The sequence below is a fragment of the Nilaparvata lugens genome, chromosome 8 (genome assembly GCF_014356525.2).
Source record: "Nilaparvata lugens isolate BPH chromosome 8, ASM1435652v1, whole genome shotgun sequence".
Lineage (NCBI taxonomy): Eukaryota > Metazoa > Arthropoda > Insecta > Hemiptera > Delphacidae > Nilaparvata > Nilaparvata lugens.
In genome coordinates, this window is record NC_052511.1 from 40,167,085 (window position 1) to 40,182,510 (window position 15,426).

The 15,426-nt window shown below is 34.0% G+C and overlaps 1 protein-coding gene across 2 annotated transcripts in view; it reads left to right on the forward strand.

Annotated features, from left to right (window-relative positions):
• The window catches only part of LOC111054684 (alkyldihydroxyacetonephosphate synthase), a 41,228-nt gene that overhangs the window by 15,922 nt on the left and 9,880 nt on the right, over positions 1–15,426 (forward strand). For both annotated transcript variants that reach the window (XM_022341755.2, XM_022341754.2), the window contains exons 8-10: positions 9,597–9,724; positions 12,217–12,394; positions 14,481–14,611. In XM_022341755.2, coding sequence (XP_022197447.2) covers positions 9,597–9,724; positions 12,217–12,394; positions 14,481–14,611 — 437 coding nt within the window. The remainder of the gene's footprint in view (positions 1–9,596; positions 9,725–12,216; positions 12,395–14,480; positions 14,612–15,426) is intronic.

The window sequence follows — 15,426 nt, forward strand, 5'->3', positions numbered from 1 at the left end:
GTGCAACCAAGCACAACGCGCTAATTATTATTCATTATATATTATAACCAAGGACAACGAGGACTTTGGGATTTTAGGATTAAGGTTTTTATCAATAATAAAATTACACAGAAAAACATTTGATGCATTTCAGGCAATTTTACCCATAATTACCCACTTTTCATATTCAATTGTAACTGTAGGAAAAACTTAATGTGAAATACGTGCGCAAAGTTCCTCTGCTGCACTCAAGAAACCATTCCGCCCGAGCCTACGGCTCGGGCGTAAACGTTTCTTTCGGTGCAGAAAACTGTCACTTTGCGCACTAGTTGCACAAATAACTATTCTCGACGAATAACATTTATTTGATTACTGCATTTTATCTTTAGGGCTACTTTTAATATAAATCTGAGTACTCTTCTAAATTATTACGTGACGAAATAATTTAAAAGTGTACCCAGATTTATATTTTTGATGGCGAATATCTCGAAAACCGTCCATTTTACAGAAAATTTACAAGAGACAAAAAAGTTAGCAAATTTTTTCACGATTCCAATGATACCTAATTTATTAAGATTGGTCGAAGAATAACAGAGAAATTAATTTTTTTCGTACTGCATGCATGACCACTTTTCACCATTTAAAGATCAATATTAATTTTTTTTATAATTTCATGAAAACCGTTCTTATTACAGAAATATACAAGAATAACTTTCCTCCAAATTTTATTTTACATTGAAAAATATTAATTTCACTCAAATCGGTTCACTGATACTAATGCAGCAATTGCTCAAAATGCCGTCCTTCAACTTGATTACACAGTCTGCACCTTTCAATCATGGACCGTCGAACTGCTATAAAAGCATTTTCATCATCTTGAATGGCACCTGCTGCAGCAACCACTCTTGCCACAAGGTCTTCTTCGTTTTCTACTGGCGTGCTGTAAACAAGGTCTTTCATATGGCCCCAGAAAAAAAATCTAAAGGGTTGAGGTCAGGTGAACGTGCGGGCCACGGTACTGGTCCACCCCGCCCAATCCACCGCTGACGATAGGTCATGTTCAGAAAGTCCGTAACAACATTTCCGAAATGAGCAGGGGCACCATCATGTTGAAACCAAATATTATATCTGTTTGCAAGAGGCACATCTTCCAAAAGTTCTGGTAGTATGTCTCTTAAAAAGTAATGTACGTGGGAGAATTCAGACGATTAGGAAGAATGTATGGTCCAATCACGCGATTACCTAAGATACCCGTCCAAACATTCAGCGAAAATCTATGCTGATAACCACGCACTTTGACCTCATGAGGATTGTCTAAGGCCCAGACGTGACTGTTGCGAGAGTTGAAGATTCCTTCTCTTGTAAAGCTGGACTCATCGGTAAATAACACATTTTCTAGAAAATTTGGTTGGATAATGTCTTGCTGAAGAAACCAACGGGCACAGTTTACTCTTGGCTCATAGTCGCGTTCAACCAATGAGTGAACTTTTTGAAAGCGGAAGGGGTGAAGTCTTTCCTTGTTTAGTACACGCCACACAGAAGAAGCACTTGAATTGATTTGCTTTGCAACTGCTCTCGTACTCGTTCTAGGATTGAAATCGAATTTCTGCAATACTTCCTCTTCAAAAGCAACATTTCGAACTGCTCGAGGCCTACCAGCAATTACCCTGTTCCGTTCAAATGAACCAACTTCTCTCAGCCGATTGTGAGTTCTTGTGAACACCTTGTCGGAAGGGAGACGGCGGTTTGGAAATGCAGCTGCATACATTCTTCTTGCTTCGGTCGCATTGCCAAGAGCTGCTCCATACATGAAGTGAATATCGGTGTACTCCAGCGAACTAAATTCCATTACAATAATTAATATTTGTGTAGAAGCAACGTAAGAAAATATTGAAACTGGAAATTTAAGATAGAAATAAGACCTAGGAAACGTGAGACTAAGAAATAGGAAGCACTACATCTGGTTCTTTACTTTTAATGAAACAACAATACTTTTACAAGACAAACATTATCATCTGAAAACCATTGTAAAATCATCTGTTTGCCCATATGGAGCCATACCGAGTTTCAAAGCTTCATCTTAAATACATCTGGAATTAAAAAATTAATATTGATCTTTAAATGGTGAAAAGTGGTCATGCATGCAGTACGAAAAAAATTAATTTCTCTGTTATTCTTCGACCAATCTTAATAAATTAGGTATCATTGGAATCGTGAAAAAATTTGCTAACTTTTTTGTCTCTTGTAAATTTTCTGTAAAATGGACGGTTTTCGAGATATTCGCCATCAAAAATTTAAAATGGCCGCCATTTTGAAAAATTTCAACGAAAATTTTTTTTTTATTTTTTATAGTTGAGTCTTTATAGCATAAATATTCATGCCAAATTTCAGATCAATACAACATTTCGTTCTTGAGATAAAAATTTTTAAGTGAAAAAAACAAAATGGCAGCTATAAGGATAACCGCTGAGTTTTGGACACTTCAAATATGACATTTGTAGTCTCCTAGCATCCAGGTACAATACCCTAAAATTCTCGACACTACTTCTGAAACACCCTGTATATAAAAGCCAAATGGCACTCACTCACTGACTGACTGACTGTCTGATTCACTCACTCACTCACTCACTCACTCACTCACTCGCATAACTAAAAATCTACCGGACCAAAAACGTTCAAATTTGGTAGGTATGTTCAGTTGGCCCTTTAGAGGCGCACTAAGAAATCTTTTGGCAATATTTCAACTCTAAGGGTTGTTTTTAAGGGTTTAAAGTTCGTCTTTTAGCATGTATATTCTTCTTCTCCCAATCTCATAATTATAATTGAAAAATTCCATATCATATGTTACTATAGAACTATAATCTAGATAGAGTACCTCTTCGAAACAGTTGTTAACTGGCAACTAAATTAATAATTTTGTCAGGTTGGCATTAAGTTGAGTTTATTTGTTAGGTTGGCACCAAGTTGAAGATTTAAATGCATTTACCGCGGAAAAATTGATTGGGCACCGCTACTTCAATCCTGGGAATATTATATTACTAGCCGTCAGGCTCGCTTCGCTCGCCATATCCGTTTAGTCTGGACCCCCGACTGGATTGTCCTAACATATGATAAAAATGCTCAAATGAAAAATGCAGGCGAGCGAAACGAGCCTGCTGATCTCATTCTTGGACGATCCAGTCGGGGGTCCAGGGGGCAAAGCCCCCTGGCTAGACGGATATGGCGAGCGAAGCGAGCCTGACGGCTAGTGATGAATAATTCTAAGTCTGACTTTTACTCTAATATTGGCGTATGAAGGATGCTCCTTTTTCCTTTTATGTATTCTTTGGAAATGCAAAATTTCCAAAAACCTTGTATATACGTCGACGCGCAATTAAAAAAGGAACATACCTATCAAATTTCAGGAAAATCTATCACCGCGTTTCGCCGTAAATGTGCAACAAATAAACATTTAAACATTAAGATAAATGCCAAACCGTCGACTTGAATGTTAGACCTCACTTGGTTCGGTCAATTATAACCCTTGCATTTCATTCAGATGATAACTATGCTATCTGTAAGTAGTCAGTATTGTGTTTGCTATAGTAGATAAAATTCAATCTTTCATTTATTAATAAAGGCACTAACCATACATATGATATAATTATGATTCATTGTCAATAATATTAACTTCCCAACTTTTATTTAGTGTTTATTGTGTTTGCCATAGTAGATACAATTTAATGTTTCATTAATTAATAAAGGCACTAATCGTAATAATTACGAGGAGTTTGATGGAAAAAGGGCACTAAGAACTTTAGGCCCTTTTTCCGTCAAAGTGCTTTTTGAATTCGCCGCCATCTTTTCTATATGTCTACAAAGTTTCATACCTCTATGTTTTTTCTGAACGATGCGACGTCGATTTTAAGAAGGCAGTGTCAAGCGTTTGAGCGGGGCTTCTAGGTTACATAGGCTCTCTACTCTACACATGGTATTTCGGCATGCACGTTAGCAATGAATAATGATAATATTGTTGTAAATCGAAGTGTTGAAATTGATGATGAAATTAAGTCAAAAATACGTGAAAATTGGTTACTCAACATTTGGGACTGTTCTTGGTTACAAAAGTTATTATGACATTGGTGGGTCCACTTCATTTTAGTTCCTGAAAACCCATTTTGATAGTGCTATTTTGTTTGAAAAAGCTCAGTCAGGAACAGCCTCAAAACCAAAAGTTGCTGATTTGAAAAGTTTATTTCCTTTTCTACCTTAGGATAAAATATCTTTTTTTCATGAAACTTTTACATCAGAGGTTCATAATGTCTCAGATGGTGAAGAAAGTGATGCTAGTTCTGATAATGAATAGTAGGTTAATATGTTTGCTTTTTTATTCGAAAATACCAGTCTAGTCGAGGCAGCCGTGCCGATAAGACGTTACTACTGCTTTGTGATAACCAACAACTCGTGTTCTAGTCTGAAGTAGCCTGTTTTCGAAAATTTTCAAAGTGTTTTGTTTTAATAATTAACTAACATGTCTACTACCTGTGGCGTATGTAGTATCGTTCTTGGTTCAGTTAAGCCCTCGGAAATTATAAATTGCTCCGGTAACTGTAAGAGATCATTTCATATATCCTGCATTAAGGACGAAAACGAGGAGACAAAGGTACGCTCTGTGAAACAATGGAGATGTAAAGACTGTCGAGATGCTGCGAATGTGTTTTCTGGGCCTAATACCGGTGCACCGATTACCAAAGACATTCTGTCTAAAATGTTTGAATGCTTTAAAACCGATATTTTTACTGAATTAAAAACTGTTAAGGACGAGGTGACAGAGTTGACCAAGTCAGTTGTATTCCTCTCAGCTAGTGTGGACGCCTCAAATACACTAATGGCAGAGCTCAAGAACAGCATCGAAACGCTTAAAGCTGAGAACACCATTCTTCGTGAAACAAGTAATACTCTATCAAATCAAGTAACCGATCTACAGGAACGTGTTCGTTCACTTGAACAATACACACGGCGAAGCAACATAGAGATAAGTGGCGTCCCGGCAACTCCAAAAGAGGAAGTCATCAAATTAGTGATGGATGTCGGCGCGGCGATTGGCGTCGCGGTGGAAGAGTCGCACATCAACGCGGCGCACCGAGTTGCTGGCTTTCGCAACGACCGAGCTCCTTCCCTCATCGTACAGTTCACGCATCGAGCTATCAGGGACCAATGGATCAAGAAGTATAGGGAGAATAAGGAATCCATAACAGCGTATAACATAAATCCCGCCTTCAAGAGATCAAAAGTGTATATTAATGAGCATCTCGCTCCAGTGAATAAAGTGTTTCTTGCCAAATTGAAAGTAAAGTGCCGAGCTGTCGGAATAAAATATGTCTGGTGTCGTGAGGGAAAGTTTTTTATTAGAAGATCTGATGGGGAAAAATGCCAGAAGGTTATGTGTGAATCGGATATTGATAACTTGAAATAAGGTATTTCTGCAATGATATTTTATTCTAAAGAATGTGAAAATACTTTTCACTTTAATATGTACTTGATGCTTTCAACTTTTAATATTACGCAGAGAAATCTTCTTATTTTTATTTAAAGCATGCTTGTTCAAGTTTTATAGTTTTGTGTTACATATAGTTTATTAATTTGTTTCTATCCCTTTATTATCAATAACCTCTGAATGAACGAAAACGATTACTTATATTCTTTAAAAGATAATTTCTTCGAAATTGATAATTTAAAAGAGAATAACATTTTTACACTTATTTATTGTAATATTAGAAGCATGAGACAAAATTTCAATAACTTTTTGGCTGAATTTTCTCAAATTCGAAACTCTGTCACGTTTATAATTCTGAGTGAAGTATGGATCAATTCTGATGAAGTTAAATTGTATAATATCCCAAATTACAATATTTTTGCTCACTGCAACGACTCGTATAGAGCGGGCGGTGTGATATGCTACACATTAAACTCTGTATGTGCTACACAAGGAGATGTCCATAGCATGGAAACAGCTGACACTCTTGTACTGGATGTAAAAATTAGAAATCACAATTTTAAACTATTTTGTGTTTACAGACTTCAAGAATTCACTGAAATCAGATTTATAACCGAATTAGAATCAAAAATTAATCAATTTACATCTAATACAATTGTAGTAGGTGATGTAAATATCGATCTATTAGATGGAAAAAACGCTTCTTGTAACTATTTAAGTTTAATGGAGAACAATGGTTTTTCATCCATAGTTGTTGATAAAGCAACTAGAATCACTAAAATGTCTCGAACACTGATTGATCATATTTTTATCAAACATAAGCAAATAAACTGTTTCACGCATGCAATATTTGATTTGAATGTGACAGATCATTGTTTGTTAGGATTGAAATTTAATCTAGTTCGCAACTGTCGAGGAAAAAATGATGAAACCCTAGCTAAAAAATATGTGGATATTGATAACGTATGTGATATTCTAAGGGCGATAAATTGGAATGTAGTTTATTCTATTGATGACGTTAACTTAAGTTATGAAAGGTTCCATTCTATTCTATCTGATATTGTGAATGAATGTTCAAAAACTGTAACAATCTCTAATAGAAAGCTCGCTAGAGCTAAGAACCTAAGCCCTTGGATGACGATTAGCCTATTAAGGAAAATAGAGAAAAGGAAGAAACTGTATGCACTAGTAAAGAAAAGACCATATGATCTAACTTTTAGGTCTTATTATACAAATTTTTATGATAGACTTAAAGTTGAAATTGATTACATTAAAAAACGTTATTATTCTAATAGTATTCGTTGTGCTGATGGCGACCCAGGAAAGCAATGGAGAATTATAAACAGCTTAACTGGTGAATGCCGAAATAATAAATTTGATAAGGTTGAGTTAGAAAACGGAGAATTAGACTGTGAACCGCAAAGCGTAGCTGATAAAGTTAATAATTATCTCATGAATGTTGCACAGCCTGATAACATCGCACCTTCTTCTCTCGGCCTGGGTCTTCATCACCACTGTCAATCTTTCTTTATAGAGCCAACAACTATCGACGAAATATTGATAACGATACGCAGTTTAAAAAATAAAAAGTCATCTGGTTTTGATAGCTTTAACGTGCTTTTGATTAAAAAGATCGCCCCTTATATTGCATCCGTCCTCACCTATATTTTTAACCTGAGTTTTAACGATGGAATTTTCCCTGACTTATTAAAGCAAAGTATTGTCACGCCAATCTATAAGAAAATCAACTCTTTGAAATTGAATAATATTAGACCTATTACTCTACTATCTGTTTTTTCGAAAATTCTAGAAAAATTAATGATCAAGCGTTTAGCTAATTATCTCAATAAATTAAATTTTTTCTCCCAAAGCCAATATGGTTTTCAACGAGGAAAATCGACAGAAGATGCTCTTTTCAATTTTTCCAACTTAATTTATTCTAGTTTTAATAATGGCAATAAAACAACCGGGCTATTTGTAGATTTCACAAAAGCTTTTGATCTTGTTAATCATGAAATTTTATTGATGAAGCTCGAAGCGGCTGGGATAAGGGGATTAGCGTTGCGGTGGTTCCGCAGCTTCCTGACTGATAGGGAGCAGCGGGTGAGAGTGGGCAACTGCCTCAGCGAGCCTCTTCCAGTCACTGTCGGGGTACCTCAGGGATCCGTATCCTCTGCTATTTTATTCATTTTATTTATCAACGATTTGCTTACAAAAAACTTTCATGGTCACATTCAGGCTTTTGCTGACGATATTGCCTTTTTTTATTCCAATAAAAATAAAAAGACTGTACAAAATAATATTATCTATGACTTGAAAATCCTTCAAGAGTGGTGCACAATAAATAGAATGAGAGTAAACGTTGCAAAGACAAAATATATCAATTTCGATTTTAAGGCATTCATTTTTGCAGGCCCAATTATATATCATACACAAAATTGTGACAATCGTGATAATTGTGACTGTGAAGAAATTGAAAAGGTAAAGTCATTCAAGTACTTGGGTTTAACTTATGATGAGAAAATGTCATGGAAAACTCATATTCAAAATTTGCATGTAAATGTTAGAAGAGCAATAAGAAAGTTCTATTTCCTGAGAAGCATCTGCGATGAGCAGCTAATGAAAACATTGTATTATGCTCTCATACACTCTCAATTACAGTATGGTTTGGTATGTTGGGGTGGAACTTTTAAAACTATTATTAATAGGTTAAGAATAACCCAGAATCATTATATAAGATTGATAATGTTTAAAAATGTAAGAGAGAGTTCTTTTCCTTTGTATGTGAATTTGAAAATAGTGCCTATCCAAAATTTATTCGTTTTTAAAGTTTTAAAATTGTTTTATTTGAAAAGCGGAAACTGTGGTACGGGAAATCTTTATTACAATATGAGAAGCGTTAACCAGCTACTGTGTAGGACACCAAAGGTGAGCAGGGAAATTTTTAGGCACTCGTTTATGTACTTAGGACCTTATATTTACAATAAATTGCCAATTGAATTGAGAAGGTGTGATTCCTATATTATCTTTTGTGAGAGAGCAAAGAGCTGGTTATTCACAGTGAACGACGTATGGATGGTTAGAAATGTTGTTAGATAATGGTGCAGGTTGAGCTAGCATTGTTCAACGGCACCATTCTCATGAAAATATTATTATTCAATTGAATCACTATTCCACTAAGGCATGTTCGGTATTATATTAACTATTACATTTAAATGCATTTCATTTATTCCAGTTTTTGGTTTTCTGGGCTGTTTCAATTTATTTGTTTTTTTTTATCTCATGCGCTACAGGCAGTAGTTTCAGTATTGTTTTAGCAATCTTAATCACCTAGACTAGACTCACAGCTTTTATTTTTATTTTTTTTCATACAAGTTTATTCTTATTTTTATTATTTATTATTTAAGTTGATAATGTTTTTACCTTGTTAATTATACTTTGATTATCTGATCACACAACTGGATACGTGATCAGTATAATTTCCAAGATACTATTTAATTTCTACTTTTGTAATTTGTAATTTGAGGAGGAAATAAATTCATTTATTCATTTATTCATTTATTCATTTTTCTCTATTGAAATATTCAATAAGTTCATTCCATATCAATAAATACGAATGAAAAATCTTAGTTTATCTACTTCATTTGGAACATTTCCTAGAAAAATCACTTTGATTGAAGAAGGGCCTCTGTTTGTAATGTTTTTTATACAATATTAAACAATGTAGGAAGTGATTATCAGTTATTGTAGCACAATTACTAGACAAATTAAACTTTGATGTTTCATTTGACTAGATTACTAACTGATACTCAAGATAATAGTTTCCTATAAATCACTTTGAAATCTTTGACAGCGTTTTTCTCAAAACATGGTTTTAGCACATGGGCCCTTCTTCTATCAAACTCCTCATTGTATATGATTAGTGTCTTTATTAATAAATGAAAGTTTGAATTTTATCTACTTTTGCAAACACAATATTATTGACTACTTACAGATAACATTGTTATGATCTGAATAAGTTTCTGATCGGGTGAAGACAGCATGCTAATCCGGAAACTTTCTTCGTCCCCAATTTTTTATGAAAAAATTATCATTATAGTGTATTAAGCATTTTTCATGTTGCATGGATGATGATTTTCAGGTACTCTTGGTGTTATAACAGAAGTTGTGCTGAAGGTGCGACCTCTACCTCCATGCCGGAAGTACGGTTCAATTGTTTTCCCAAATTTTGAATCCGGAGTGAAGTTCATGAGAGAAGTTGCAAGACAGGTCAGATCAATCTTCTACAACATTCTGCATAGCAAATGAATATCATAAGCATTTTCATAATATTTGCATAATTAAATGCTCCTGATGGTTGAAAGTCTCACAGATCGCCAAAAATGTAGACTGTAATGTTTGTTCACATCATTAACGCATATCTTACCTAAATTATAATAATATTCCCAGAATGAAGTGTTTTTTAGTAATTTTATTAAACATTCCACTGGCCGTCCGAAAGACTAATGCTTCTTCACATTGTTAGCACCTAATTTGCATTAATTAATTCCACCTGTTTGTTTTGGTGCACACAATCTCACTTTCAGAAAATTAATCAGAATTGCATACTAATAAAGAACGAGTGAAGTGTAGCAAGCAGTTGTTAACAAGTGTCGAAAAAATAGAAATGCTTGTTAGTACTTGCAGTGTGTGAAAAACTCCATTTCAATTCATTGTTAAAGAATGCTCTGCTTTACAACAGTAGATTCACTTATTACTGTCAGCATTGGTTGAATAGGAAGTATCGATGTTATCTTTAAGGAATGCTGACAGAATAAATTTATTTTCACTGTAGAATAATAATGATCATATCATTTATCGAATAAATAATGGAAAGAGTGGTCGAAATGAGATGATTCTCTCGAACATCATGGTTTGGTTAATTCTAAACACTTTGGTGGTAAAACCAATCCGATATCTCTCACAATAACTGAATAACAAGCGATATAAAAATTTCTGTCAATAATGACCGCCATCTTGTATTTTTCAATGATGTCGAATATTTTCGTTGTTTTAATCATCAATATTCTTATTCGCCTTGTTGTAACGAAGAGATTGAGACCATTTGCAAGTCTCTATCTTGAAGTAGTCATGAAAAAATTGATTTTATAGTTCTAGCTAGTTACCTCATGCATATGGAAAAATGCACCAGAAATCATGCAGGGTTTTATTTGGAGGGCGCTGGAGAACTAATTTTTTGACGTACAGTGCATGAAGATGCAACTTTCCAAAGTTGAAAAAACGCTTTAAATTTCATAGATTTAAAATTTCTTTGTATCTCTTGCACAAAAAAAGTTATAATGGAATGAAATTTGAACAAATTTAGAGAAAATGTTTTTTTTGGGCTTTTTAAGGTTATAACTAGAAAAATATGCGTTTTAGAGGAAAATTTTATAGAACAAAAATTGTAGAGGAAGATTTTAAAAATATTTTCGTCTAAAAAAACGGTTGAATATCTTGAACGGTTATTGAAATACAAGCGATATAGCAAAATCCTGAAAATTTTGGCGGCCATCTTGTTTGCCTGTGATTTCGACTTATCATCATCACGGTCATGTTTATGCTAGACCTAACGAAATTGAGTCATCTTCCACATTTGAGCCCGGACTAATTACTCATCAAAGTAGTTTTTATAGGAAGCGAATTGGTAAAATTTTCAATATACCGCCATTTTGTTTCTACGAAGGTTAGGGAGCTGAAATTTTCCTAGAATATTTTCAGAACCTACTTTGTAAACTGTATAGGATTTGGAAAAGTTAGGTGCATGAATGGGCACGTAATATGAAATTAAACGTGTAAAACTCTTCGTGGGACGCGGTGTATAAGGATTTATTATCATTGTGCTTCACTTTGTATTAAGTATTAATGTATTTATTTCTTGTAAGTTTTTCCACTGAAATGGGCACAAATTTATGATAGCTATTATAAGAGTAAATTAATAACAGTTTAAGGTGGGCCGTCCACTGGAACCGATTTCGTCCGAACTAGCATCGGCCGAAAACTACCGAACTCGTCCGAACGATCCCCCAACAATGAAAGCTATAGATGCTCGTCCATTGCAACAGGTTCATACACGGCCGTCTCCGGCCGATCAAGTTTTTGATCCGAATTGAATGCGATTTTCCGGCTCTATTCGGCCGAACTAACTAATCGAGCTGAGACAACAAAGTGTTCCCAACCTAAAATTGTTTCACAATCTTGTTTGTTTTTTTTTTAAAGTTGTTCTGTTTTATAAAGTTGTAACTATGGACAATGAAAAGTTGATAAGTTTGGTTCAAGAGCATGTTCCATTGTGGGATATGCGAGACTAAATATATCATCGTTGTGATGTTCAAAGGAATCTGTGAACAAAGCTAGATTGCTTCATAGTGAATAACTAATTTAGTGGATATTTGTTGAAGGTAAGATTATTGTAATGAATAACTAATTTTGTGGATATTTGTTTATTCAATCTTCAAAATCTCAATATCTAAATATTATCATAAATAATCTTTGTTTATGAAAAATTTTGGTGGCTATGATATTAGTTAATTCAATAATTGGCAACTAGACTGACTTGAACGGTTCCAATGGACGACCTTATTCGGCCCGGCAGATTCGTCCGATCCAACGGCCGAACGGATCGGTTGAATACGGTTTTAGTGGACGGTTACCCTAATTTAACTCATTACTCAATGCATTGATTGAACGGCATGATGTTATTGTTGTATGTTTGATTGCAGAGAATACAGCCGTCGTCGATTAGACTAGTGGACAACGAGCAATTCCAGTTTGGGTTGGCGCTACGAGCAGCTCCCACTATGTTCGGAGGTGTCATGGATCAGATCAAGCGATCCTATCTCACTCTTTTCAAAGGGTTCCGCTGGGACTCCATCGCTGTTACCACACTTCTTTTCGAAGGTCACCACAATATTCATAGCTTCCTTTTTTTTTGATCCCTAATATGGAAAAGTGCATTTGATTCCTTTATGGTTACATTGGGACCTGAATTGAATTGAATTTTAAATTAATCTCAACTTGCTCACTTAGTTCCCACTCACTTATTATTGATTAATTGTTATTATCTATTCTATAATATAATTAGGCATTGGTTATTCAGTAATGGAATACATAGTAGTGAGGAACTAATAGTAAGTAGGGTTTAGATTTAAGTAGTAATCTTTTTAAATAAGGTAATTTATAGGTAAAAAATAGTACCTCGGTTTTAGTATAATTTATTGTACTAGGTGATGCTTAGGGTAATAGATATAGTTTTGGATTTTTTTTGTATTAATCTGTTGTAGCATAAATTCGTATTAATTTGATAATAACCTCGACACATATAAATTATATTATATAGTAAGGTATCATTTTGTAAACCTTGAATATTGTTATATTATTGAAAATGTTTGAGAAAATAATATGTAATGTTCCTGAATTTATAAATGAACCCATCTGGATGTGTCGTCCAACATCCAGAGAAATTATTATTATAAAGGAAAGAATCGGCTTATGTATGTATGGGATAGGAGGTACACGAATGACGCATCATCACGTCTCAACTACTGAACTGATTAACTTGTGATTTTACATGAAGATTCTGAATTTACCAAGGATGGTTGTAGGCTTATTTTCATTGCTATTAATCAATTAATGCTTAATATCGGGGCACCGAGCTTTGCTCGTTATTTATTTATTGATAAACAGAACTCAATTATTTAAAATGATTGGGGAAGGACTAACAGGCACATCCCAAAACTGTTTCTTTCCCGAATTTTGATTTATACACTATAAATATTCCAAAAAGTAGGTTATGTTCCATACACTTGAATTCAGGTGAAATTTTCAGTCCAAATATTTGAAAACATAAAAGTTCTAATTTAGATTGTTTACATACCAAATTGTATAACAAAATAACACTCACTAATCACTTAGAACGGTAAAATAATGATTAACTTTAAAATATTATGATATATACCATCTCATCTCAACAAGTCAGATTACTGTATTTTGATCGAGTCAATTGAAATTTCTAGATTTCTCGCGAGATACGGTAAGCTAATTGATTACACAGCTGATCTCCCACACAGGCACACACATCTTCTGTTATCGACAGACGACGAAATCATCATCTGTTGTTCCAAGGATGAATTATCCTTTTCATGTCCTTCAGCGAGTTTTCCCAGGGATAAGACCTAGTGCAATCGAATTTTGATATAATAAACCTACTATATTCCAAATTTCGTGAAAATCGTTAGAGCCGTTTTCCAGACCCGTTGAACATAGATAACGAGATCGATAAATAGAAACATATAAACAGATATACAGAAATTGCTCGCTTAATATAAATCTTATTTAATAATTGAAACAAATTAATTCAATTTGAGATTCAAAGTTGAGATATAACTATAAAAGCCCAACCAAACAGAGATTTCTCCAAGTGATTCCATAGCTTAGTTGATTGCACGCGCAACTCTTGAATGAAAGTTTGAGGGTTCGAGACCAATGAAACTTTTTTTGCTGGAAATTTTCAACTCTGGTGAAGATTATCTACGAAATTTTGACAAAAAATAAATAATTATGCCATTGTTAATGACGCATCATCACGTCTCAACTACTGAACTAATTAACTTATAATTTTACATAAAGATTCTGACGAGGATGGACATAGGTTATTTTCATTGCTATTCATCAATTAATTCTTATTTAATAATTGAAACAAATTAATTGGGGTTACCTGTTAACTATCAATACTTATTATTAGTTAATTATTACATAGTAAATAATGCTAGTTTCCTTCCGTTGACTACTCATTTACATATATGAACAAGATCACATAGTTTCCATAAACAAAAAAAAATATTTCCTTTTAATTTCGCTACCTTTTATTTTTATTCAGATTTATTCACATACTTGCATAGTTTCCTTGAACAAATAACTTTACTTTTCTTTGACATGACTTTCTGTTTCGTTTTCCTTCATATCTTATTGTGTTTTTAAATTGTAGGTACAAAGGAAGAAGTAGCTGCTCAAGAGAGAAAAATTTACACGGCTGCTGAACAATTCAAGGGAGTTCCAGCTGGCGAGAAGAACGGAGAACGTGGATACACTCTGACCTTCGTTATAGCTTATCTGAGGGTAATTATAACTGATCATCATTCTATGTACATCTTTTGAAATGTATGAATTCAGGGCTACTTTCTTGTATTTATAAAATACAAATATCGAGGCACCGAGCTTCGCTCGTTATTTATTTATTGACTTTTGATAAACCGAACACAATTCTTTAAAATGATTGGGGAAGGACTAACAGGCATAGCCCAAAACTGTTTCTTCCCGAATTTTGATTTATACACTATAAATAGTCCAGAAAGTAGGTTATGTTCCATACACTTGAATTCAGGTTCAATTTTCTTTTCAAAGATTTGAAAACAAAAACGTTCTAATTTAGATTATTCACAAACCAAATTGAATAACAAAATAACACTCACTAATCACTTAAAATTTTCAAATAATGATCAACTTTGAAAATTATGATATACTCTAGTTCAGGAAGTCATGTCAACAAATCAGATTATGTTGATCAAGTCGATTAAATTGTCTAGCTCGATAACATTTCTCGCTGATTGATTATGATTACACAGCTGGAAATAATTCTGTCTCACTCCCACACAGGCACACGTATCTTCTGTTATCGAGAGACGACGAAATTATCATCTGTTTTTCCAAGGATGAATTATCCTTTTCATGTCCTTCAGCGAGTTTTCCCAGGGATGAGACCTAGTGCAATCGAATTTTTATATCATAAACCTACTATATTCCAAATTACGTGAAAATTGTTAGAGCCGTTTTCGAGATCCGTTGAACATAAATAACCATATAATCAAATAACCAGATAACCAGGTATAAAAATATAAACAGATATACAGGAATTGCTCGCTTAATATGATAGG